Source organism: Podarcis gaigeae (assembly GCF_964106915.1).
Source record: "Podarcis gaigeae genome assembly, chromosome: 1".
NCBI lineage: Eukaryota > Metazoa > Chordata > Lepidosauria > Squamata > Lacertidae > Podarcis > Podarcis gaigeae.
Genome location: NC_139678.1, coordinates 74,931,649 through 74,957,704, shown reverse-complemented (window position 1 = coordinate 74,957,704; position 26,056 = coordinate 74,931,649). Strand labels below are relative to the sequence as shown.

At 44.6% G+C, this 26,056-nt stretch overlaps 2 protein-coding genes across 6 annotated transcripts in view; one reads left to right on the top strand and one right to left on the bottom strand.

The window, feature by feature from the left end:
* Nucleotides 1-11,961, top strand: part of LSP1 (lymphocyte specific protein 1) — a 94,345-nt gene extending 82,384 nt beyond the window's left edge. For all 4 annotated transcript variants that reach the window (XR_014560174.1, XM_083722341.1, XM_083722342.1 and 1 more), the window contains one exon: nt 10,916-11,961. The gene's annotated coding sequence lies outside the window, so the exon portion shown is untranslated. The remainder of the gene's footprint in view (nt 1-10,915) is intronic.
* Nucleotides 200-24,973, bottom strand: PRR33 (proline rich 33). Of its 2 annotated transcripts, XR_014559798.1 has the most exons (3): nt 24,595-24,973; nt 2,728-5,925; nt 200-2,591 (listed from the first exon to the last, which is right to left on the bottom strand). XR_014559798.1 is itself a non-coding variant. In XM_083720868.1 (2 exons), exon 2 carries the CDS (start codon nt 5,914-5,916, stop codon nt 4,330-4,332), a length of 1,587 nt encoding a protein of 528 aa, XP_083576994.1. In that variant the 5' UTR covers nt 5,917-5,925; nt 24,595-24,973; the 3' UTR covers nt 200-4,329. The 2 variants fall into 2 exon arrangements, 1 of the variants encoding a protein (XP_083576994.1); XM_083720868.1 differs by having other exon boundaries at nt 200-5,925.
* Nucleotides 24,974-26,056: the final 1,083 nt, after the last annotated feature.

The following is a 26,056-nucleotide window of genomic DNA, read 5'->3' as shown; positions in this document are numbered from 1 at the left end:
TGGTTCTCATCCAATCTGAAACTGACTTGTGTACACACAGCTGCTTGTGTACCATTCTTAAGTGACTATGTCTTGAGCCACAGTGACATTATTTCTTATGCATGTAGGGAGAAGGATTTCTCTGGTAGCCGTGGAAAGCCTTATGTCTCTCTGGCAGCAATGCCATGGCATTTATTTAGTCAGGAAAGACAGCACTTACTTTTTTCTCCATAGAAACACTTTATTCAATCTGTATATACAAAGGTAATTAAAAAATAAAGCCTTGATTCAGGTAGCTGGGTTTTGCAGGAACTGCATCGAGAAGGTACAGACAATGCAAAGCTGTGGAAGGAAATGTTTAAAAGGTTTCCATCGGAGTCTTATTGAAGGATTGTAGTGTGAACTATAGGCTCAGAAAAAGCCCCACAGAGGCACCATCTTACCAAATTACTTTCCCCCTTCTTACAACATCCTACCTGACACTTCTGTTTCCAAATATGCCTGCTTCCTTTTTACTTAACACTTTTCTGTGTTCCATATTAACACTTTCCTTCTCTGTGTTCCTGATATGCCTACGTACTTTCTTGGTTCAAAATCCCCTTGCGTCTAAACTATCATTGGAGAAAGAGCATTTATGAAGACTGACTCAAACTGAACTTTGACTTTCACATCCACTTTTGAAGGGCAGCTGATAGGCAAGACAGCTCACAACTTATTTCTCGGTTTGTGCATTACCCTTTATGTCTTCGCGTGCATTACCCTTTACATCTGAAAGACCTCATAATTCTCCAAAGCTTGGCTTGTTTCCTGGTTCTGTAATGAAGCACACAATGCCTTCTGATCCTTCTCTTTACTCATGCATTAAAGCTCATTTCCTTAAAGGTGGCTGTAGGGATTTTGGGTCCCACAGCTCAAAATTAAAATGCAGGAAGTTTCCACCTATGAGCCATATTGTGTTTTAAGAGCAGGATGACTCAATATGAACACTGCTCGTGTTAGTGGAGCACACTAACTGGGAAGGAAAACATACCTGTCAGCCAGATGTTGGCTCTGCAACTGGGTGAGGAGGAAAGGGCCCTTCATGCTTGTTGCAGAATCCTTACTCTTAAAGGTTGCTGAAAATAGGAGGGAGGTGACCAGAACGTAGCCAGAATCGCCAACTTTTGGCAACTGAGGCTCTTCCAAGGATCATTCTCCCTGTGCAAAGCATTGAACTTTACAGCTGTTTTTGCATATGGCAGGGGAGAATTAAGCTAGCTAACCCGTTGTTCTTTAAAAAAAGTGCCCTTGTTCCATCACTAGTGCCATATCTTATTCACCATCCTTTTTACTCTTGGCAACATTTCCTATTGGCAACTCTTGGGCAGGCAAAGTGGAAGTGCATTTCAGTCCTACTAAGAAAGACCTATTGAATCCTCCCTAAGAAGAGATTCCATAACTTTTGCTTGTTGCCAGAGCTCTCTTTCAAAGCCTTAACTGCATATGGTGCTCAGCAATATATAAACCGTATCCAACACTTTTTATTTTTCAAAATGCAGTCGTGGAGGGGCCCGTGCTATTTCGGGGTTGAAAATTCTCCTGTCTCCTAATCTACTTTTTGATTTACAGGGGAAAAGATATGGGTGCCTATATCTATCGTGGGGCAAAGGTGGTATAAGCGGAAATAATTAAGAAGCCGCCTCCTCCCTCCTCCTCGTCTTCTGGCTTTAGATTGCAGCTTCTGTGGTGGCATTAAAAACTTGTTGGGGACAAGTTACACATGACTGGACTTAAATGTTTTGGCTTTTGTTTGCTGCCACTGAAAAGCAGAACATTAGATGACTGCACTCTATGATAAAGCACAAGAAACTGTAGAGGAGCTGCAGAATATTAGAAATCACTATTCACTTCACACTTTTCAGAACCATTAGTGCAAAAATAAAAGCTTAAGGGTGCAACTGTGTGGCTATAAAATGGCAATAAAACTCAGCACCTCATCTTTTTAGGCAACCATCCTAGCAAACCAGAGCTTGGAGCACCCCTGGAAGGAGCTGGGCCTTATAGTTCCCTTTACACTTAGGAGAATTCAGGCAGCTGACTCATTTGAGCTCTCTTGCAAATTCCATCTAAAATGCTTAAATGGTTACACTTGCACTGGGAAGAACACTCTCCTTAGAGCCATAGTGCCTGCATTGGTGATGCTGCTGTGGTAAGTTTGAGATTTGCTGTGGCAGCAATGCCTCAACTGAATGGCAGTATTAAGCCGTGTGATGGGTCCTTGTGGAAACTATGGGGAATTTGTTTTGCATGGTTCAAGTGGGGTGTGGGGTGGGTAGAATATGACACCCCCCCAAAAAAGCTCTGAGGCTGCAGCACAAGGTCATCCCAAAACAGATTGCCCCAAGTATTCTGCTAGAACTGCTTTAAAATAGCGGACAAAAGCTCTAAAACTAGAATAGGAACTCCAAAAAACAAGCATGAGTGAGGGCAAGGAACAGCAATCTCTGCTCCTGATGATCCTCCCAGTCCAAAGGGCCACATTAGCATCCTAGTGTCCAGAACTGACTCTGGATCATTCCCTGCTAAAATGCTGGGGTTAAGCAAACAAAACTCCAAACTAATACCTATGTATACTCTTTTGAGCAGATACTGCATTATCTGTGCAAACAATCCACTCCCAATCCATGATTGTGTGCTCATGTGGGGAAATCAGAGTGTGAATTGGGTGCTACATGGATCCTAAAGTAGTTGGAACAAAGTGTCATGCACCCCAGTGGTAGAAATTGCTATTTACCTTTTCCATGTGTGTAGACATGTGGCAAATGACAGTTTGGCTGTACTTTGGGGTAGAGGAACATGGCTGCGAATTGGCCTTAAGTGCGAATCAGCAGCAGTGCACTTGGATTGAGGAGGACTTCAGCCCACCACCTTCTCAAGGTTGCTTTCAGTACTTGCATCCTGCAAATACTGTATCTGTAGCAAAAGTGACCAGAAGTGCCTTTAATGCCAGGGTGGGCATGCTTGGTTGTAGTCATGTATGAGTTGCATGACTCCCTGGCTGATTTTTGTGCTGCATCTATAGCCATATTCTCTTGGTAAATAAGTAAATGCAAAAGTGGAAGCAGCCCTAGAGTGAGCTGGTTAAGATCTATTGGAGGAAGATGTACAAAGCTAAAGTCCTTCTGTGCCCTTGCACAGTGGGCTTACTGCTAGCTTAGTAGTGCTGTCCTGGAAATAAATCATGGAAGTTGGCAGCCAATGCACTTTTACTTGCCTGGCTGCCCAGGTATAAAAACAATACCTTTTGTCACAAATCTCCCTAACCTGGTTATCTCAAGGCAATGAGAAAACTGTGAGTGACCTTTTGCAAGCCAGGCTCAGTATGACAAATGATGGCAGAGTATTTTTTATTATTTATTCCTGTAGTATATAACATATTTTGTCTCATACTGTGCCACTTCCTAGTGGACAAGGATCTTGACATGGTCATCTTATGTCTCAGCTAACACCACAAATGGATCTATTGCAATGTATTTTGCATGGCCTTGCCCTTGAAGCGTGTGTAGAACCTACAGCTGCTGTGGAATGCCCCTGCCCACTTCTGGGACTCAGGGAAGATATTGCAGACCAGTTCTGGTGGGATCTACACCGCCTGCCTGTGTGAATGCAATTCATTGTGCTGGTTCTGACCTGGGAACCTCTGAATATCTTGGATCCTTGGGTGCCTTAAGGAGACCCTGTTTATATGAACTTGCCAGTGCCATTAGGAGGCTGTTGAGATCAGTGTTTGAGAGGCTGAATCTATGAATGGGCAGAGCAAAGCAGAGCACAATTCCAGGTGATGGAATTATGAAATGCAGTCTCTGAGGGGAGGGCTGCCAGGCAACATCATTCTGTGTATCAGTCCTTTGTAATCTCCAGGACTTTGGGCTCTGAATCTAGTTTGAACTCCTTGTGATGGTTTGAAGCTGTGGTTTGAGTGTATTTTGCCTAAAGACTATATGGCAGCCTTAAGCGCACATTGCTGAGTGCTGCCTTGTTATTAAGAAATGTTATACAGTTGATTCAACTGTATAAAATTGCCTTTGAGAGCCTTTAAACTATTGGTCTTTGCTTTTAATTTGCTGTTCAACTTGAAACTGAATGCCTTATGAAAATAAGACTTGAGGGGAAAGAGGTGTTCACCTCATGTTCCTTTCTCACTTACTTAGGGTCACTACATGCAGGTACACAAACAGCAACCCTGTGACGGATTTTATTAATTTTCCTTTTGCGTGATTCCTCCTTCGGCAAACTCGTGTATTTATTTCAGCTCCTCCCAGCTCCGGATGCATTCTCCAAAAGAAGCCTTTAAGGGGAATGCAGATTCATTCATTGCTTCCCTTCAAGTTGCCACCCCGATGCAGCCCTGTTGAAACTCATCAGTGCTTCAGGCGGCTGGCCTTGGATTCGGCGCACCTCAAACAGGGTAGTGATCTTTGTCATGGGTTTGGAAGCCAGCTCTTTCAGCTTCCGGGCATCAAAGCGCGGCCTGTGGAGGAGAAGAGGCAGACGCCGCCGGAACGAGAACGTTCCTTCTCTCCTGACTTCCTTTTCCTCTGCTGCCTGCTTTTTCTCTTTGCTGACGGTCATCTGATACAAGATGGCATCCCACATCTTGACAGCTCTGGACTTGGTTGCTCTCTGACCAGGGCCCTCTTGAGAGGTTTCTGTTGCCTTCTTTTCTCCCACCTGCTCAGGCTTGGCTGGATCGGCCTCTGAGACCGGAAACTGGGGCTCTTCCGACTCCACGACCAGGTGCTTTTTGAGGCGAGACCAGCCACTAAGTTTGCTTCTGGGAGGGACTGGTGGCTTGGGCTTTGGTAGGGGGCCTGCAGTGCTTGGAGAAACCGCAGGTGCCTGTGGCAATACAGTCTGCTTGTCAGCCCTGTTTTCTGGCGAGAGAGCAGGGGTGCCAACAGCTGGTGGAGCAGATGTAACTACCTCTGGCATGGTGGGCTTCTGAGGGGCGCTGGGACTTGGCTGCCTCTGGGCCTCGCCTTGTGGTTCAAGGCCTCTGTTGCTTCCTGGAGTCACAGGCCTTGTGAACTGAGGAGTTGGGGATGTGACCACTATGTGCTGTCTGGGGACATGCAGTATTGCAGTTTTCACTGTCCTGATGGGAGGCTCAGGGACTGGAGTCATCTCTAGTCTAGGACTAATTGGCCTGGTTTGGCTTGCAAAGGGCGTGGCTGGCACCTGGCTTGGTGGCGGGTGTGAGTGATTTGTCTGCAAATGGGTAGGTGTGGTGGGCCTCTTGGGAGACCCTGCTGACTGTTCCAACACGGGGGTCTTCGCCTGCGGTGCCTGCATGATGTGAATGTAGGCGTGTGTTTCGGTAACATGGGTGACTGCCGCTGGGGTCTCCACCACCAAAGGTGTGGGGGAAACGGGGTGCTCGGGGAAAATGAACACAGAATGTGTGGCACTCGAAGAGGGCAAGTGTGTGTGTGTGTCTCCTCTGGGTTGCCACAAAGGCTCAGGGATGCTCTGTCTGTGAAATGGCGACGGGGAGGGCGAGATGGCGAGTTTGAGATGCTCCGAAATGCTCCTCTGCTCTGCAGCGGTGAATGTGAAGGGTTTTCCTTTAGGGAAGGGAGATGAGACGTGGTGGGTGACAGGCTTGATGGAAAAGCGGGGAGGGAGGTTGATGGTGATGTGCGCTGTGGTTTCTGTAGGCTTCCGCGGGGAAGAGCGGTCATTGTGCTCCAAGTCTGGGCTGGCTTCACTCACAGGGGAGAGGCTGGTCCGGAATGATGCGGCTTGCTGTGCTGATAACGTTGCTTTCTTCTTGGCTGCTTTTTTCAAGAGTCTCTGTAATTTAAGATTGTCCATTCCAGGCTTTGGTAGAATAGGAGGGGGTGGAGCCTGTGAGTGTAGGGAGGCCGGCTCATGGGGTGGTGTCACAGTTATCAGCATCTTGACCCCCTGAAAGAAAAAGTGGGTATTTTTCAGTTAATGATATAAACTTCCTGACTGTTCGTTATGATTTTACTCCATAAATGTGGAAATGAGTCTTTACTAATGTATGTAGGGAAGACCAAAACATATTCATTAGCCAAGTACTTAAGACTACCAATGGTTTAAAAATCCTGAAGAAACTGGGTGAAAACAATTCTGCTCTACCTATTTCTGCTTTGGATAATTAAACTGGAACAATGTTGAGACTGGGTCATGTTTTATCACACCAGCGAGCCATCCTAGATCAAACACCCCAGGTAGAACTTCCGAACTGGTTCATGGCACCTGAGAGAACTTGGTTCACACCATCCATCAACCGAAGTGATGTATGTACAAGGCAGGTCTTAAGATCTTGTCCATTAAGTATCTGTATGGATTTCAACAATCTCTTTGATCCCTTTTACTTGTTAGCTTGTGTGAAGGAGGTCTGCATGCAGAAACCGGTCATGCTGCTGACCCCATTCCTGAGTCCTGCACCTTCCTTGCCCTGATCTTTTTAATTCTTTTCAAGCCATCCTCCCACTTTATATTTGAATGGGGCAGATTTGGGTCAAAAGATGCGGGCTTGCTGCTTTCTTATATAGCCTTTATTCGATCTATGAGAACAACATTGATTCCTGACGTGATCCTTTGCATGCTGGCTCCCCCAACTTTGCTATGCTATGAACAGAGAGTCAGCTAAAGGTGAGCTGTGCAACATGAGAGCTTAAGAAAGCTGATGTACAAGCTGCAGGTTCCAGCAATAGATGGTGTTGAGTATCACTCGTAAAAGTTCACTGGGGCTATCGGGTCCTCCGTGCTTCTCCTTGGTGATTCGTGTGCTTATTTCAGCTGCTGTGGTGTGCTAGCCAAAACACATTGCTCAGCTGATAGCAGGTCCTCCGGGAGCTGGAAAGCATCTACTGAGATGGAAAAGCCCTCTTTGCTTATCCTGAGCCTTTGATATGGAGAACAGATGTTTCCACTTCAGGGTACACAAGTGGCTCAAGCAGCATTTTGCCTAGGTTGCAGTTTGTCTTTCAGCACAAGCTAATTTCTCCTCTGGAAGGCTGACTTTTTTCTCTCTTACCAAAGGGGCCTAGAAAACGCTGTCTGCAGAACCGTGTCTCCAAGTGTCATTTTAAGGGTGATTTGCACTTGGAATCTAGGGACTGGGAGCTGACTGAAAACATAGCTCTGGTGAATACTTGTACAGCAAACTACCAGTTGGTGGAGCTCAGCTTTAACCCAAATGGCAGCACAATACATTTATATTGCACAAATTGCCACCTACATGCATAGGACTGAAACTCCCAAATGCGGATTTTGGGTTTTCTCGTGGGTCAACATGTTTACCCTTAGTTTTTTCTTTTTAAAAAGTAGTTCTTGCATGTTTGAGGAGTGTGAATTGCTGCTTCTGTAACACTCAAAGAGGTATGTACCTGCATCAATCACCCTGAAGAAGAGGCATGAGCTCCCTTTTTCAAATACTCCCTGGTGAAAACAGAAACCATGGTTGATTTGTGCTTCCTCTTTCTCAGGATGCTCAAAATCTTAATCCATCGAAATCCGCAAGAAGCAATAAAATGTAGATCCCATTAATCTCTTCTGACCATGATATGGAACAGGAGGAAGCATAGTGTATTATGCTAGAGCAGACATGGGCAGACTTCAGGCCTATGGGATCTGCTTGTGGGTTGTTTTTTCCTAGGACCTACACCCCCCCATGCCCACTGCAAAATCATAGTTTGGGAGCAACGACAATTGCCTACTGCAATTCAAATACACACTCTTGAACCAAATAGACTGTCAGAGAGGGCAAATGGTCAGAATGGCACAGTCATGATAGACCTCTCCAACTCTGCCATCTCACCACTCATATATTGCCTGCTGCTATACAGAGAATCTCAGTGGGCAAAGCAGAGAGGGCCTAAGCCTCTCAAATTCATCCAACTAGGTTTCTGTAACACAAATCAGGACAGCATCCTCATCCAGGATCAAGTCCTGGATAACTTGTTTTGCCACTCACCTACATGGATCTTTAAATATGGAGAAGGGACAAATGTTGGACTGTAGATCCATTTTGGTATATTAATAGGTAGCTGCATATGCACCAAATGCTATCTCCAAAAATAATTTGAAAGGATGTGAGGTCACCTTTAAATGTTTTTCTTGCTTCTTACAAGTCAGTAATAACATAGGAAGTTGGCTTCTCTTCACCTTTATTCCAAATAATAATCCTTACCAGTGCTTTTTTTTCTAGAAAAATGTTTAGGGCTACTCTCATTTTCCTACTCATATTGAAATACTGCCCCTCAATAAGGCCAAACAATGTTCACAAAATGTTTAGGGGTATGCGTACCCCCCTGCGTACCCTCAGAAAAAAAGCACTGATCCTTACACTTGCCAACAGGAAGCAAAAACTGGTGGAATGTATCTGCAGGAGAGTTTTTTCAAGGGCACCAATATTTAAAACCTTGGCTGTTCTTCCCCACTCCCCAAGCATGGTGGTTTTATTTGTATCCAGATATCTTCCAATCTATAAAATCCTTATTGTGATTGCTCTGAGAATGTGTTTACATTTTCCACTTCTAACCATGCCCAAACATTTTCCAGCTCCAAATTTTTGCTTAATATCATTTTTCATGTTTGGACGCAGGGATGGTAGAAGCTCTCATTAACCTTTCTTTGGGATCATGTGACGTACTTAGAAATCTGGTGTGGCCCACCGCTCTCTCCTCCCCTGCCTCCACCTCAGTTCCTGCTTTGAATTCTTCGCACATGGCTGAACAATAAGTGCAGGGACCCAGTTGCATTTTGTGTGGTCTTACTGAACAGTCATTTTTATAACTGATCGTGACTGTGCGGCTGAGTAACTTTTCAAGGACCTCTGATAGTTTGGGACACTTGCAAGTCGAAACTTAACTAAAGCAAGAGAAGCGTGAAAAGGCCAGGGATTAACAAGCATTTCCTTTAAGATGGTGCCAAATCACTTTGCTTCTTGCGGGACCTCTACTGTTCTCTGGTGTGTCACTTTATATTTAAGCCTTCAATCAACTGTATACCTCTAGCTTCAGCAGAACAGAATAGCTTCCAAGATGGAAAAGTAATTTGCAATCCCCGAGTCGAATATAGAACCAGCTGTTCAGCTTGGAGAGATGACTGAGATGTGAGGAAACTTGATACTTGTGCCACAGTTGCTGAACTGCTAAGGTAAAACTGTAGTCCCTCTACTTTTGCAAGGGCTATTAATACTATTATTATGCTTGACCAAGTCTTCTACATTTTCTCTTGGCTCAAAGAAGAATGGCAGAGCCTGACTGACCGGCATGCACTGGTACCAGTATGGCTTGCTGAAAAATGCACAGGATCTCTCTCCCAGGCACACTAGGTTTTAGACCTCGGTTCAAAGTGCTTCATTCTGCATCGCTATTATAGCAACAAAAGAAGGAGGGGAGTGTGCTGGTGTTAATCATCCTATAGTCTAGTAGAGTAGAGAACTTGGTAATCGTGAGTTTCCAGATGGATGCTGTTTTGGGGTGGCATTCAGCCACACACTGGCAAATTCAGGTTGTGCAATTAAAATTTTGCTGGGACTTTTTGCACAGGAAAGCCATTTCCCCCTAGAACTGGACTTCCTGCAATCAGGAAAGAGTTGGGAAAATGCACTCGAAAGTCTGGAATAACATTTGCTTGACACAACATAGCTAACATCTCTGCAAACAAACTGTAATGAATGCTCAATAAACAGGTATTCTGGAAGTAACCTCAGTGCCGTAGTTCCTTTTTATTTTTTTGTTTTGTGCCAGAAGATGTGCGCTTCCTTTCTTAGATGAACCAGTCCTACCTGGTCACTGACGGATGTCTCAACACACACGAAGGCTCCATGCCTACTTGATTACAGAAAACCAATCTCACCAATACTGTTTTGGGCAATGGAAAAGAAGTTAAAATGGGAGACTGTAAAATTGCCTAAACTGGCTGTGAGACTGGACTCCAGCCGTGACTTTGGGACTCTCCAGCAGGGAGACCTTGCTTCAGGCAGGGACCAGACACTGCTGGCATCTGTGTGGGCAGAAAATAGCTGTTGCGAGGCTCCACCTGTGTGTCTCTTGTGGGTGGTAAGAGGCAAGAATAGACATTGGTAGTAAAGAGCAGGGAGCACCCAGCATGGATTCTCAGCCATGCAAGGGATGACTTGGCTGCACACCATATCCTATCCACAAGCTGCCTCCGGTCCCCCAGGCCAACAAAGTGACTGTGAATTTGCTTTATGCTCTAAAAGCCGCTTTGCTTCCAATGCATTTTGCTTCAGGCTTAATTACGAAAGGTAAAAATAGCTGTGTTGGCACCACACCTTTGCCTCTTTGCTCCCCCTCACTTGACAATGCATTCCCCAACCATCTATAGGCAATGTGATGGCTCTTTCCTAGTGTGAAGATTTCTTGGACGCAAACACCTGATGTTCATTGTCTGCTGTGGCCACATTCTCGGAGCGAGGGCTGCGGGGCAGTGCCCTCTGGGGTCAGGAGGGTGCACATGTGTGTTGCTGCAAGAAGTGCTTACCTGCAGCATAAACTTCCTTTACTACAGGAGTGAGGGCGGGGAACTGTGGTCCTCTAGATGCTGTCTGACTACAACTCCCATCATCCTTGACCATTGACCATGATGGCTGGGGCTAGGGTTGCCATCATCATCATCAACCTTTTATTCGACTGTCAGTCAGAAAAAGCACATTTGTCAATACAGTTAAAAATATCCAGGAAGATTTTAAAACTTAGCCAACACTGAAATGGGCTAAACAGATAGCCCCATAGCTAGGGTTGCCATATTTCAAAGAGAAAAATTCCTGACACCTGCAAGCCTAGCTGGGGAAGATGGTACTTGGGAATCCAACAGAGTCACCGGTCAGCGGTTCTGGGGACATTTTTCTACCTACAGCTGCATGATGCCATTTTGTGGTTTTTCTTTTTTACAGGTTGGCTTGCTCCATGATTGATGGACACCTGAGGCAATACTTCTATGCAGTGCTGATGTTCCCCCTGCTAAAAAGGAACTGTGTTCAAAGGATGACTTCACTTCCCAGCTCAAATCCAGCAGCCTGCTTCAAAACCCAGCTATTGATTTCTTCAACAAATGGGAGCTTCTCTCCAAGTTTGACTTCATTTAGACTTGGACACAGCATCAACTCAAGTGGCAATAATCTAGTTGTTTTTTAAAAGCTATCTCTAGATCGGCTTTTCGTTCTTTTCTCTTTTTTTGGAAAATTAGCTTGCGTGCTGTTCTGTACCCTAATTTCTTAATTTAGTAAAAAGAGAGGTTTGCCTACTTCTCCTGGCCAAGCCTAGGGCCTATCTTAATAACCAAGGAGGAACGTTTAATTTTCCTTAACTACTTTTGAGTTGTGAGCAAGAAAGTGAAAGCAGTAGGAAAACTTAGAAGTTTATGGCTGAGTCTAAGGATCTTTCTACCACCTAAGCCTTCAAAATGACAAGGCATACCAGTGTCTCACCTCTTGACTAACATGGATGCTTTTGATGAGACAGGATGCAATCTTGAGCATGAATTGGTGCCCAGTGCACCTAGGAGGCCTCTTCCCCCTCACACCTCAACCATTCCTGCCTTGAAGGGAGCATGGTGGTGGTTCTGGCAAAGTTACCAGATTGGTGTATTGGTTGGGATGAAGGCCAGCTCCCAGAAGACAGCCAAATGGGTTCTCAGAGGACCCATGGCTGCTAATACTTTGCAAGGAGTGCCTGACTTGGTGCAAAGAGTGCCACACCTTGCAGTATAAATGCATCTCTTAGCTTGCCAATTTCAAACACTTTTTGCCTCTCCCTCATTATACAAAAAAAGGGGGAGGGCACAATATCCTGCTTCTAGCCTCCCAAGACTAGCAACTCAAGGGCTTAGACAATGTTATACATATCCCCACCCCACCTCCTCTGTTGCTTCTACTTGGTACCATTCTGTGTGACCTGGACTTGTTTTTGTAAGCCTTTAATAAAAATTCTAAGAAACAAAGGTTTGGCTCTTGTAGTGTCACTTAGCCACAAAGCCTTGGCTCAGTTTGCCTAAACTGGAAGTGACACTAAGCAAGAACATTTAACAACGGTATTCTCCAAATTGCTAGAGAGCAGAGTGGGAGCAAGAAAAGACGGTGCACTATGAGGATAATGAATTTTTGCAGCCCTTTCAACTATTGAAGGGTTCATGAGGTGATGCAGCCTCATGTCTAGCAGGTGTGCCCCCATCTATGTGCGTGGCATGCATGAGAAGGGCTTGACTTGCAGTGAAGGCTGGTGCCCATAGGGGCCAGAAGGTTAAACTATGGGGAGGTCAACAGTAGATAGAACTAGAACCAATGATGGACCCTGTGGTGGACCCAATGGTGAAGAACAACAGTAGGTGAACCCAGATGGATTGGCATAGCTAACTGATTATGCTTTGGTCTCATTCTCCTCCCTGCTGAATTCTACAAAGGCAGCACTGAGATTAAGGTGGAGGAGGCTGATAGCCAGTGTCACCAACTGGACTGGTGTAAGTAAGTAAGGAGGCAGGCAATGAAGACAGCCTGAGCTTGGTGGGACAGTGGCCCATTTGCTCTAATGCGCCAATCTCCACTATATCTTTGTGCGCCATCATGTTGTGTGGAGCTCCTTGTGCTGCATGGAACAACTCTATGTGCATGGAGCCCTTCTGATGTCCACCAATGTGCAGATGGTCAGGTTAACCCATTAGTGAAATGGAGGAGGGCAGCTTGACCGCCAGACCCCTTTGAGTTCTGGATTCCTGTATTTCACAGCTGGTTGTGGGCACCAGGCTGGCACCTTCTCTACATTTCTTGCTGCTGTGCATGACTCGGAGCTAGTTTTAAATCAATATAGCTTTGTTAATGTTGCCACATTAAACCTTAACATGTTTATTTGAAGATAAATCCCATTGTTTTATAAATAAAGGATGTCTTACACATTACACAGCAACAAACCCAAGCTTGCCATGGGGGTGGAGTGTGCACATAACTAGAGGCTGCAGCCAACCCTAGCACTGAGTGTATCTGTGTAAAAATCTCCCACCTGTATTCTGTTCCATTTCATGTTTTAGGCGAATGCAAGCTTAAGCATACAACTAAAAAATGGAATGTGTGAAGAAATTGTTTGGTATTTCTAGGACTGCAACAGTCCTAAATATTTAGAGTACTGGAGAATGTGACTTGTAGAACTGAAGGCCAAAAGAATATATAAAATGGCAACAGGAAGACTTGATTTAGGGCCAGTATTCTTTGTCCTGTAATGATGTACAATGCTAGTCATGCTTGGAATAGACCCGCTGAAATCAATGTGACATGCCAGAGGTTTAACAGGTTTCAGTGGGTCTACTTTGTATATGAATAACATTGGCTACCACCCACAGTATATTTTAGGTGATTATTTCATGGGCAGTATTCAACTGGGATGCGGGTGGCGCTGTGGTCTAAACCACAGAGCCTAGGGCTTGCCTATCAGGAGGTCGGCAGTTCGAATCCCTGTGACGGGGTGAGCTCCCGTTGCTTGGTCCCAGCTCCTGCCCACCTAGCAGTTCGAAAGCACGTCCAAGTGCAAGTAGATAAATAGGTACCACTCCAGCGGGAAGGTAAACGGCGTTTCCGTGCATTGCTCTGATTTGCCAGAAGCGGCTTAGTCATGCTAGCCACATGACCCGGAAGCTGTACGCTGGTTCCCTTGGCCAATAAAGCGAGATGAGCGCTGCAACCCCAGAGTTGGTCACGACTGGACGTAATGGTCAGGGGTCCCTTTACCTTTACCTTTATTCAACTGGCTTCTACTTAGAGTAGGCACCTTGAAATTAATAAAGTTAGAGTTATTAATTTTAGTGGGCCTGCTCTGAATGAAACTTAGTTGACTGCTGATCAATGTATGTGATATATTGCTTAGGGATGGATTCAGCTAATGAGTCCTGCTGGTGGAAGCTTGTGTGAGGACTTCCACTAGCACAATTGGGTTTCCGCCTCACCTCCCTCTGGGCTCTGGCAGGACTGGGAGAGCCCCCAGACCAGCTTGCAGGGGGAGGAGAGGGTGGATTGTTCTGTCTGGCAAGCAGAAATGCTTGCGCTGAGGGAATGATCGCTATAGCGCTACGTTAAATTCCTTCCTTGGTGTGGATTTTCAGCACTCCATTAACATCAGTGTCTTAAACCTGAAACCTCTCTTCCAATTCCAGAATTTTACTGACTTAATTTCTCAGCTATGCAACAAACAGTGTCTAACTGTAAAACTATTCCCCTCATTAAAATTCTGCCTGCTGAAGTAAACGGATGAGATTTTCCTCTCTCCCTCCATAATTCATAGGCAATAAACGTTTTGTGGTTTTCTCCAATCCTAGAAAATATTCAAACATATCAATGATGATCCCAGGAGAAAAACTGGCCAGTTAACAGGACAGCAATATCTCTGTTATCCCACTGATGATCTGTCCTCCTGTAAGTGCCTCAGTTGGGAGCTCCAGTTAATCAAAGACTCCACATTTTAAGAAACTGAATGAGATAAGTCATTAAATCTGTTTCACATTTGGATATCCTGAGTGGTTTTCTAATGCATCTGGACAAAATAGCCTGATTTGCATATCCTGGCAAGCTGCCTTATGGCTGACTTGGGACTGTGTGAATGTGTGGGCTCCTGGGTACTTTGCTCTTCTCTGGTCTTTTAAAATTCCACACAGAGCAAAGTCAAGGTGTTGTCTGAACCTTGGCTCATAGTTGAACACACTTCTTCCTACCTGTGAATTGTAACCAAGGTCTGTTCTTGGCTATAGCTCATGGACCGTGAGAAAGAGTGTTTAATCATGAGTCTATGAGTTCAGAAAATGTGCTAAACTAAACCTTGGGTTTATCCACAAATGGCAACAAATGGCAATTTGGGGTTTTCATGCATTGCTGTTAGCTCTGATTCAGTGGTAAAGAATGGGCTTTCATGGGGAAAGCCCTGGAGCAAAAAAGAGAATGCTTCGACACAGAGGTTTAAAGCTCAGACTATGCCTGAAAAGCGTGAATGAAAGGTAAGAGTCCTTACTGGGTGGAACACTGGCCCAGGCTACGACGACAGTTTAAAACTCACTAATATGTCATGGGTGACACGGGTGGCGCTGTGGGTTAAACCACAGAGCCTAGGACTTGCTGATCAGAAGGTCGCGGTTGGAATCCCTGCAACGGGGTGAGCTCCCATTGCTCAGTCCCTGCTCCTGCCAACCTAGCAGTTCGAAAGCACGTCAAAGTGCAAGTAGATAAATAGGTACCGCTCCGGCGGGAAGGTAAATGGCGTTTCTGTGTGCTGCTCTGGTTCGCCAGAAGCAGCTTAGTCATGCTGGCCACATGACCTGGAAGCTGTCTGTGGAAAATGCCAGCTCCCTCGCCAGAGTTGGCCACAACTGGACCTAATGGTCAGGGGTCCCTTTACCTTTTTAATACTTCACTTCTATTCACATGGCTGCTTAACAGCGGGTTCCATTACTGATATGGCATTTGCTTTCTCCCATGCTAGGAAGAAAACTGGCAGCTGCCCTCCATGCCAGAAGTTCTCAAATGCTGGTTTTCAGAAAGCTGGTAGAACAGGAGACAATATCTATACTGGCTCAGTGCTTCATTTCTCTCTTCCAGACCCCACCCTTTCTCCCTGCAAAAAGGATTGCTTTTTCCAGGGCTGGATTTATAAAAACAGGCCAACAGATCAGGTCCTGATTTTCACAATATGGTGCTTGTGTAGTCTATTATGTTTTCCTAGAAATTGATCAACTAAAGGGACACACACACACACACAAAGAGAGAGAGAGAGAGATTCATGTGTGTCCCATTAGGCTGAGCCCAGGAATACACATCAATTAACATACAAGAATAATACAATAAAGCAGCTGCAATACATTTTTAACTGCCTATGAATTGCTCTTAGGTACACTGATAGGAATATGCAGGCAATTTATTTTTTTTAAAGGTTTTTTTTTTAAAAAAATTCAATGTTCATACTTCTAAACAAAAGGATTTAGCAGAAGACAAAAAGTACAGAGGAATCATGCTCCACTGTGCAAACATGAAAGGCTCTAATCCTGGCGAGGGGAACCTCTGGCCTTCCACATGTTAATGAACTATGACACTCATCAGCCCCAGCAAGCAGAGCTCAGTAACATCGGGGGGGGGGAGGTCAAAGGTTCCTCGCCCCTGCTCTGTTCTGGTGTTGGACCACAACACCACAAGAAAGGCACCCACAGATGACCTCAGTGATGATCAGGCAGGTATATAGGGAATAAGATGATCCCTTTGATATCCTGGTCCCAGGTTGTTTAGGACCAGCCACCCCGCAGCTACTACAACAACCCAAGATTAAGCCAACAAATGAAAGGAACTTCAAACCACCACCTCAATCTTCCAACAATTCATGGACAGCCCTCTGCCTCTCCTCCAACTTCCTTTGCCCCTCACCCTGGCAGTTTTCCTCCCCGCCACCTGCAACATGGGAGACAACCCACCTGGGACTCAGCTATACAGCTGCAAATAAAACATTTTAAGTGTGTTTTAAGCGCAATATACAATGTGACACTAGATGGCAATGGTGAGCCTTATCGAAAATTCAATGTATTTTTTAAAACACCCTTAAAAAGCATTTTCGGAACCTTTTTTAATGTGTGTGTAGATTCCACCCTGGTTGCACACTGTCTCTCCATGCAAATCTCTCTCTCTGGATGCTGTTTCCCTGCTTCTCCTTCTCCATCCCTCCCCTCTCCTTCTAAGGTCTTCAGAGATTTGGAGTAGGGAAATAAAGACTTCCTTAGTTAAGCTTCTTAACCTCAAAAGGCTGTGTCAGTGGCAAGACTTTAGTGGCCTACAGAAAGTGACAGCAGATTGATAAAAATAAGTCACACTGAAGTTCAGCCCCGTAACATTAGGTGTGAAACAGAGCCCCCATCTTCCAGGCAGGTGACAGCGGAAAACAAAGGAACAGAACAGCTGCAAATTTCCTTAGTGGTAGCTGGGGAAACTGAATGCCATAATCCTGTTGGCCAAAAGGGGCACATTCAGTTTCTCTATAGGACCAATATTTGAAGTACATTTTCATGAAAACTATGGAATAGTGAGAGCTAATATGCTTTGTTTTTCGGTATTTACTAAGTAGCACTGAATTATGATATTGAGGAGATTACTTGCTATTTCTAGGAGGGAAAAAGATCCAGGTGACTGGCACTTCTATAAAAACCCATCTCCATGAACACATGGAAAGTTCCATGACCTAATTATAGCATGGAGATACTATTTGGGAATTCAGGTTGCTTTGGCAGTACAGCTCTTTAGTGCTGCTGAAGTAGTGTTTTTCGAAAACGAGCTAGAAGTGGAATTAAAATGGTGATTCTGTACCATTAATAGTGCTTTATTACTCAGCAACACCACCCTCATGGCCATGAAATTTCCATAATGCTTATGCAGCTGTAAGTCCCAGGCAGCAAAAATCCCCTGCAATGTTAATTAGCAGCTTCCTCCTTGCAGCTTCTATCCCTTTTTGCTGCCTGCTGAGGGTTCAGCAGTTCTACTGAGGGATAGCCTCTTAATTGCAACTCAGACGAGAGGAAGCCCTGAGTGTGCCCCCTCCAGTTGCTCAAAGTTTCACCTTACTAATTTCAGCCTTGCTTGGCTGGTAACAGGGAAAGGAAGGAAATAGGAGAGAGGCTCGTATCCCCACTGTACAGTGGTACCTCAGGTTAAGTACCTAATTCGTTCCGGAGGTCTGTACTTAACCTGAAACTGTTCTTAACCTGAAGCACCACTTTAGCTAATGGGGCCTCCTGCTGCCGCTGCACCACCGGAGCATGATTTCTGTTCTCATCCTGAAGCAAAGTTCTTAACCCGAGGTACTATTTCTGGGTTAGCAGAGTCTGTAACCTGAAGCGTATGTAACCCCCACTGTATTGCTAGTTCCTTGTCACCAAGGTCTGCTGATAGGGATGAGCCTGGCCGGTCCCTTCCAGTTTTCAGGCAGGAAAGGAAGTTCAGTAATGTTTCTACCATACAATGAATGAGATAGGAAAAACAGGAAGCTGCTGAAATGGGTGTACGCACACACTGACCCATGTGCTTATGAGTAGGTTGCACCTGTGGTCCAGATCTATCACCCATGGTGAAAGGGGGGATTTCATTTCCCATAAGCCTGCATCCTTTGCATCTCCTATTGAGCATTATGAGAACAAAAAGAGAGAGGGCAGCAGTTTGGAGAGCTGCATTGAACAGTGCAGATAAATTTCCAATGTGTTCCAGAAAGGATGCTTGAAGATTCACATGGCAAGAAGTTTTGGCCTCTTCTGACCTAGTCTGAGTGCCATCAACCTCTGTATCTTATTACTAGTCCCTTAGCTCTCCTGTCTATCTAGTTATTCTAGGGCATGTGAAATATGGATCTAAAAATAAGGTACAGTTGAGGAATATGACGGCCAATGGTAAGGGAGGATGGTTCCCAGTCTCAGTGATAGGAAGTGACAACAAACATAGAGTTAATGACAATACAGGGCTTTGTAACTGGTGAAGATAAGGCTCAAAAGATGGAAGGAATCATTGAGTTCTTTCCCACAAAATTTAATTTAGTAGAACAGGTTCTGCTGGAATTCCAAAACGAGTTTGGGATTCCAGTTGTCCACTTCTAATGATGAATTTATCAGAATCCAGTAAGGTCCAGAAGATGGATCCAGATGCTGAAATTGCATCCCCTCTATGACAGTACAATCTAAGATTTTTACATATCAGCAAAGCCTCCCTGCCGTTGACAGAACCCAAACGTGTTCCAGCGAACCCCAGCAAACAAAAACACATTTGTTATGGGCAGCCCTTCAAACCTGAAGGTTATAGTTATTTGTAGAATTCACCAGCATCTCTATTAAGGCTCTGAATAATTGGGCTGAGGATTTGGGTAGAATCATCAGAACACACCTTGAATGATTTTGCATCAGTAAAAGAAATGTCATTAAGTAACAATGCTATCCTAGCCATATCTACTCAGAAGTTCAAGGGGGTTTACTCCCATATAACTGTCTAGGACTTCCATGCAAATGGAAGCCTGTTAATTACACCTATTGCAATCTTGCATCACAGTGAACTCAGACAGAGTTACTCTTCTGTTTTCCCAAATTACAGTCCTAACTAGTGAAGGTTATTTTTCTAGCAGGTTCTTCTTTGGGGTATGTCTGAACCTACACTCATGTTTCTTCTCACTTCCTTATTCCCTTGTTGCCTTGGAACAAATCCTCACACGATTCTTGTGCTTATGTGCTTCCTCCTACTTGCATTGCAGGTCTCAGAGATACACACACACACCTGTTAGACTATTAGATTATGGATTTGCACAACTGCATATTGACGCTAAAACATCTGATGCAGCGTGTACCAGAAAAGCAAGGAATTTAAAGATGGCTTTGTGAAAAAGCCAGATATTCAGATTCTTCTAGCATTTGAAATCATCAAGGTGCATTGATGAAGACAGAGGTGCATTCAGTGAAATAACATTGGAGGTTCTGAAGGGTCAAATTAGATGTGACATGGGAGACATGTAAGGAGAATATTCTGGGGCTGTTATTTTGCTAGAGTTAGAGAAGGGGTGCTCTGGGAGATGGTGTTTAACCTTTTTCCCCTCTTCCCTTTCCCCTGACCTAATTCTTTTCTAGTTGCTTTCAGGAGATGGCAATTTAGATTGCAAGGAAGATAAGGGTTAAAAGGCCACTCTCAGAGCGCTCTTTCCCTGATCTTGAAAGCAGATAAGCTATGTGAGGCTGCTAATGTGTGTGAGTGAGAGAGGACTAGCAGAGCTCAGCCTATCAAGAGCCTAATCATGGATAGTTCATATCACATAAAGGGCTCGTCCACACTTATCTTTTGCCCCAGCTTTCTAGGCACAGGTCTGGCCTTTAAAACCACACGTACGAACACTTTTCTTCTTCTTTTTGCCCTGGTGCTTTCCCTGTGGAAACCCACTCTTTAACGCTGAATCAACCCACGCTTGCTAGGGATTGCTGTTTGCTCCAATTCAGTGGTAAAGAACAGGTTTTCACAGGGAAAGTGCTGCTTTAAAGCACAGGCCTGTGCCTAGAAACACAGCACAAAAGGAAGCCTGGAGGAGCCCCTAGTTGAGTCAGAAAACAAGAGACAGTACAACTGGCAGTGTGCAGAAAAAGCACATACCAATTCTCAACAAAAAACTTGGAAACAATCTGCAACCACAAATCACACAATCCAGCATGGACACCTTTTCAACAGCACATTTTGGTAAGACAAGTGAAAACAATTCATGTGGACATACATTTGATTAAAATACTATAAGAGTTTAGATGTGCTTATTAAAAAACCAAAACAAGAAAAGTAGCATCCTTCTACCTGTTGCATTGTGGGGGAGCACTGAAATAGCATTCCTCTAGTTGGGCCATCATTACATCACTCTGAGGTAAATACTGTGTCCTTGAAAGTTTCACAATGCATTGGCACCTAGAGACAAAAAGGCCTTTTTTCTCCCATTATGTTCATGACACAACCTTAGCCTATCAAGGATGACTGGTGTGCTCACTTTCAGGTGACCTTGGCGGGAACCGCTTGATGTTGCTGCCAAAACAATGGCTGGCCCTTGTTGAGGCCAGCAGGGGGAAATAGGAATTGCTCTGGATAAGGGAGTAAGTGGGGAAAGAAGCACTTGATCACGCAAGTCCATTCCTCATCCCTCAGCTATACTTCAAAGTGCCCCATCCTTACAGCTGCACTGAGGCATAGTTTCATACTAAAAGGGTTTAGTATATAGAACTCGTGTTTCCCCTTTTATAAGCATTTTTGCAAGCACTATTCACAAAAATAGCATTTTAATCCACTTGTGCCCTAAAATATGGTCTTAAGTACACATTTTTTGGTTGGAGAATTGCATGCAAAATTCGAGGAAGTGTGAATTTTCAAGGATAGCTGCTTTGGGCTGTGTATATTTTGAAGAAGTGCAAATTAGGTAGGATTGCATTCAAATGCAAACTAAGCAAATTTCTTCCCCATCTCTAGGTGGGAGTTTCGAGTCAAAGCAAGGTTTGCAGGTCAGTTGTTGATCTTAACTGAAAATTAAATTGCAAAAAGACAACAACAGCAAAACCGCAAATATGTTGTTGCTACTTTGTAACATGCAAGAAGAATTATAGCTATGTTTTGTCAGCAGAGGTCAAACATATGCACAGCTCATGGAAAACATAATTTGTGCACACAGAACATTATTTATTATTTATTTTTATTATTATTGCTGTGGATGAAATTATTACCTGCCCTTCACCAGCAAATCCCAGGGTGGGTTACAACAATTTAAAATTCAGCATGAAAAACAGTTAAATCAGTTTACAGACACAAGAATAGGGTAAGCCCTGACAGCACTAATTTCAGGTGTCAAAGTCCAAGGTAAAGAGATGGTGCTTAGGTCATGAATATAAAGGGGAAAGAACTCGTTCAAGGTAAAAGGTACAGAGCAGAGAGATGAGCTAGACAAAGCAAAGTGATGCTGAAGCAGAGAGAATGTCTACATCTGCTCCTCAAGAGAGAACAGCTATTAAGATCAAGGAGAAGGACTGTAGTAGCTGTTATGCAGGTTGCTAAAACAAACCCAGAAGGTATACCTGACCCAGTGATATTTTACGAATTAGGACAGTGATGCATGCATACAATTCACATGGGTCATGGATCAGGCATCCAGCAGGTGAGCCAGGTACTACAGCTGGTTTTATGAGGGATCTGAAATGTGCACATCATGAAACATGATAGGAATCTGGTTCGCACTGTTGGTCTTTCTAGCCCAGAGCTGCCTTCTCGAAGTGACAGCAGCTTTTTAGGCAGAGGTCTTTCCTAGCTCTGCTGCCTGAGGTCAGTTACCTGGAAGAGATGGTAGGGACTGAAACAGGACCCCTCTCCATGCAAGCATGTGCTGTGCTGGTAGCTACTGGCTCTTTGCTATGTAGGCGATCCTCCTCCCAGATGAACCTGCTTGGGAATTCAAGTCTGCTGTGCAGTCTCAGGTTCTGTCCAGCCTTCGCCAGTCCGGTGCCCTCCAGATGTTTTGGACTACAATGGGATGAGAGTTGTGGTACAAAACATCTGGAAGGTGTCAGGATGATGAAGGCTTTCATATGTTTATGCAAACTGCATAGAGGTCAAGCAGGTTGGCAGGAGAGCTGCACAGTTGTGCTTCCCAGATTGTGGAACATCTTGCCTAGAAGGGTTTGCCTGTCCCTGTTTACCTTCCAGGGAGCAGGAGAGACAATTCCATTGCAGCAAACATTTTTTTTCAAACTGCTGCTTTGTATTGTTTTACTTTTGGTTTTATTCACCTGGGAGTAAGTCCCATTGTACTCAGTAGAGCTTACTTCCAAGTGGACTTGCCTAGGATTTCTCCACAAGGGTCCACGTAAACTAGAGATGGGGAACCAGGTGGCTTCCAAATGTTGTGGGACAACTTCTCACATCCCTCCCAACCACTGGCCTTGCTGGCTGGGGCTGATGAGAACAGGAATCCAATAAAATCTGGGAGGTCACAGGTTCCTCATCTTGGAGCTAAACGGAGGTGCAGCATTTTATGCAAAACATTTTATATGAGTCTTTTTTTTACAGAGTCACTAGATGAAATACTGTGAAAGTGCAAGGATGCACCCCTTTTCTTGCCACAAATGTCCATAGGGCAGGCTTAAACAGTGCTTGGGGGTCTAGAGACCCCAATTAAAAATAAATGATTTGGAATTAGGCAGAGGTTGGAAGACAAGAATACAAAACATCAAGCCAACTCTTTGTAAATATTGGTTATAGATACATCAGTGCTGCCTGTGGTTGTTTTGCCATAAACAGAAAATCTGAGCCGAATCAAGACGAACACATGGGAATGGATGGCACAAAACAAGAGAGGAATGGAATGCAATGAAGGAGCACAATGCCCACAAATGGTGTGAGAAGCAGAATTTGTACTAAGAAACTAGGCATCAATAAGAGCTTGTTATGGCAGACAATAAATGTGACAGTTACAGATAGGTAGCCGTGTTGGTCTGCCATAGTCAAAACAAAAAAAATTCCTTCCAGTAGCACCTTAAAGACCAACTAAGTCAGTTCTTGGTATGAGCTTTCGTGTGCATGCACACTTCTTCAGATACTTCTTCAGGTATCTGAAGAAGTGTGCATGCACACGAAAGCTCATACCAAGAACTGACTTAGTTGGTCTTTAAGGTGCTACTGGAAGGAATTTTTTTTGTTTTTAATAAATGTGACAGTCTGCATGGTGCCATAGGACTCTCAGGCTGTGTGGGTATTACTAGTTTAAAAGACAGCTAGGTTGGGGTTTTTTCCTCCATTCGGACCTAAGCTGGTTTGGGAGAAAAGTATCAAAATCAAAAGAAATTACAGAATAGATACAGGATAGCTTACGGGTAGATACTCTGTTATTTGTACATTGCTTCCCAAACCACCACCACCAGCAATGGATACAGGGTAAATGGGAGTGTGTACACAGCCTTAGGTGTTAATGCTACAAAAGACTCACTGTGCAATCCTATACATGCCAACTTTTGAGCCCCACTGAGTCCATTGGGGCTCGCTCCCAGGTAAGTGGGTATGGGGCTGCAAATCAACATGTCCAGCAACACCGCAATCCCTCTGGTAATCATCAAAAGATCCTGAATACCCCAATGAATGGTTTCAGTCGTAACCTTCAGCAGCAAAAATAAACGCTACTGCAGCAGTAGTACTGCTCCTGGTGCAGATCTTTCTGGAGTGAGCTTGCTGGGGGGGGGGGGGCGGGAGAAAAATGACAAGAAAAACGAGAAAGGTTGCATCTAAAGCCAAACTAACAAATTCATCAGATTTCTCAAGACACTAATTCATGTGCGCTTGGGAAGAAGGTGACATGATACTGCACTTGCAACCTAAGTTTAAATATTTTGTCCTTTCTCCATATGCTTCTTTACTTTTCTTTCTTTTATTCCAGACTACTGTCCAAATAAGAAACCAGCTGATCTATCTGGAAAGGGGCCTCTCACAGCCAGCTAGCTGGGTATAAGTTTCTCCTGTACGCATAACTGCCAATGCACAGACCTCATCTCTCCAGCAAATGCCTTGTGCTGTACGGTGTTATATCAGCTCCAAAGGCTGCCTATAGTAGGCAGCGAGTTCGGCGTTGCTGGGGATACCATCTCTTTTCCTTTTAAACGCTGCAGGGCGCCTTGTGCAGCTTGTGTTTTTAAAAGCAGTCAACAACAACAGCCTTTTTCACGTCCTGATTCCTGCCTGACTTTCCATTGCTTTGGAAAGTGACCGTGGTGAACAAAGCAGTTTCTCAAACAAGGGGGCTGGGGGAAAGCGTGGCAAATGCGTTCCTGCATGCAGAGAAATAGACATAATAGCAAAGTGCGTATCTGCACTCGACAGAGCCGTGTTTCAACCCAAATCGAAGCACTAAATCGGTTCTTCAATGCATGCGCCTCCCACCTCCTTTCAAACCCAGAATGTGAAAATAAGATGGAATCTCTAGTATAAGTGAGCAGAATTTGCTCCCTTGGGCGTTCATTCATTCCAAAGGGGAGGGATTCTGCAATAAAGACGAGCAAATCGGGGGAGGGACCGGGGTGGCGGATGGCTTTTACCTGTTGAATGTTGCTGAATGGTTAAAGGCTGCAGCTTGTTGCTCTCAGCTCCGCGTGTTTAAAAACCGGTCTCTGCATCCTTGCCTGGACTCTTCCCTTCCAAGGGAGGGGGAGAGACTGATGCTCCCTGCCCAAAATAAAACATGCCCCGCTACAGCTCCAGACCTAAAGGTCTCCTCTGTGTCTCAGAGGCTGCTAAAGCACAGGAGCTCTGCTGAAGGGTCTCTGTGTTTGTGTGTGTGTCGACCCCTCTGGATGGCATAGGGTTACACAGCAAAGGAGCCGTGCCAAAGTGGTCTATCTTAGAGAAGAGGCGGGGGTGGTGCTGGTGATGGAACAGACAAGGCGACGGAAAAGGCGTTATATACCTTTGCGCGGTGGAAACAGGGTTTGCAACTGAATGGTTGCGCTCTGCCCCCTACTGGCAGAACGGAGCGCTGCGTTCCCGTCCAAAAAACGTCCAAGTGCGCCTGCAAAATATTTGGTATGTACTTCTCTTGCTGATCTAAATCAAGGGGCTTCTTCCCTCGCCCCCCCGCCTCTCCTCCCTGAGTCTCGAATTCGGGCTCCAGGCAGAACCCAGATTCTCATATTTAGAGAAATAAATGCATTATTTGTTTGAGACCCTCCCAGGCCTGTCCTTTAAAATTCTGCTTCTTGCAACCAAGGAAGCGTGAAATGCTTGTCAAGAAGTCATTTCCCATCCTGCATTTACAGCACTTTGTGCTAACCACGGTTACTGCACACCTCTTAACATCAGAGGGTTTGCATAGTTTAAAGAAGTGTCCCTTCTTCCAAGCAATCAAGGGTAACACGAGGATATTCATGCTTTCCACTGTGATTCCAGTGCGATGGGACTAGCATATGGGAAACCAGGGTTCAAATCTCCATTCTGTGAGATCAGGATGCTGGGCCTGATCCAGCAGGGTTTTCTTCTGTTCTCAGTCTTGAAGCTCCCTTGGTGAACATGAGCTAGTCACTGTCTCTCAGCCTAACCTACCCCACAGGGTTGTTGTGTGAGTAAAATGAGGAGGGGGGGGGAGAAGCAGCATGTATGCTACCTTGTGTTCCTTGATGTAATATGGGATACAGACGTAATTTATTTTTTTTAGGATTTTATTTTATATAATATTTTGAAAGAAAGCTGGCGAGTAAAACAGTGAAGTGACCAACTGCCACTGGCCACTAACAGGTCTTTGTGGCTATAAAATCAAAACAAATCCATCTTTATTACGGTCTAGAGACCCAACAAATAATTACAATAAAAGCAATAAAACATCTCAAACATGAAATGTGATCATTTGACAGTATGTCCAGAGCATCAGTTAGATGTAGTAGCGACCATTTTAGGTCAGAATGTCTCTGTTGTTGATACTTCGATCTGGAAAGCTGAACTGTGTCTCTCTGGCAAGGCTGGTGCTAATACTATGAGGCAAAATGAAATAGCCATCCTGGGCAGCAT

Coding starts and splice junctions, on each gene's coding strand:
- PRR33 (XM_083720868.1), bottom strand. CDS start 5,916: ATGCTGATAACTGTGACACCACCCCATGAGCCGGCCTCCCTACACTCA.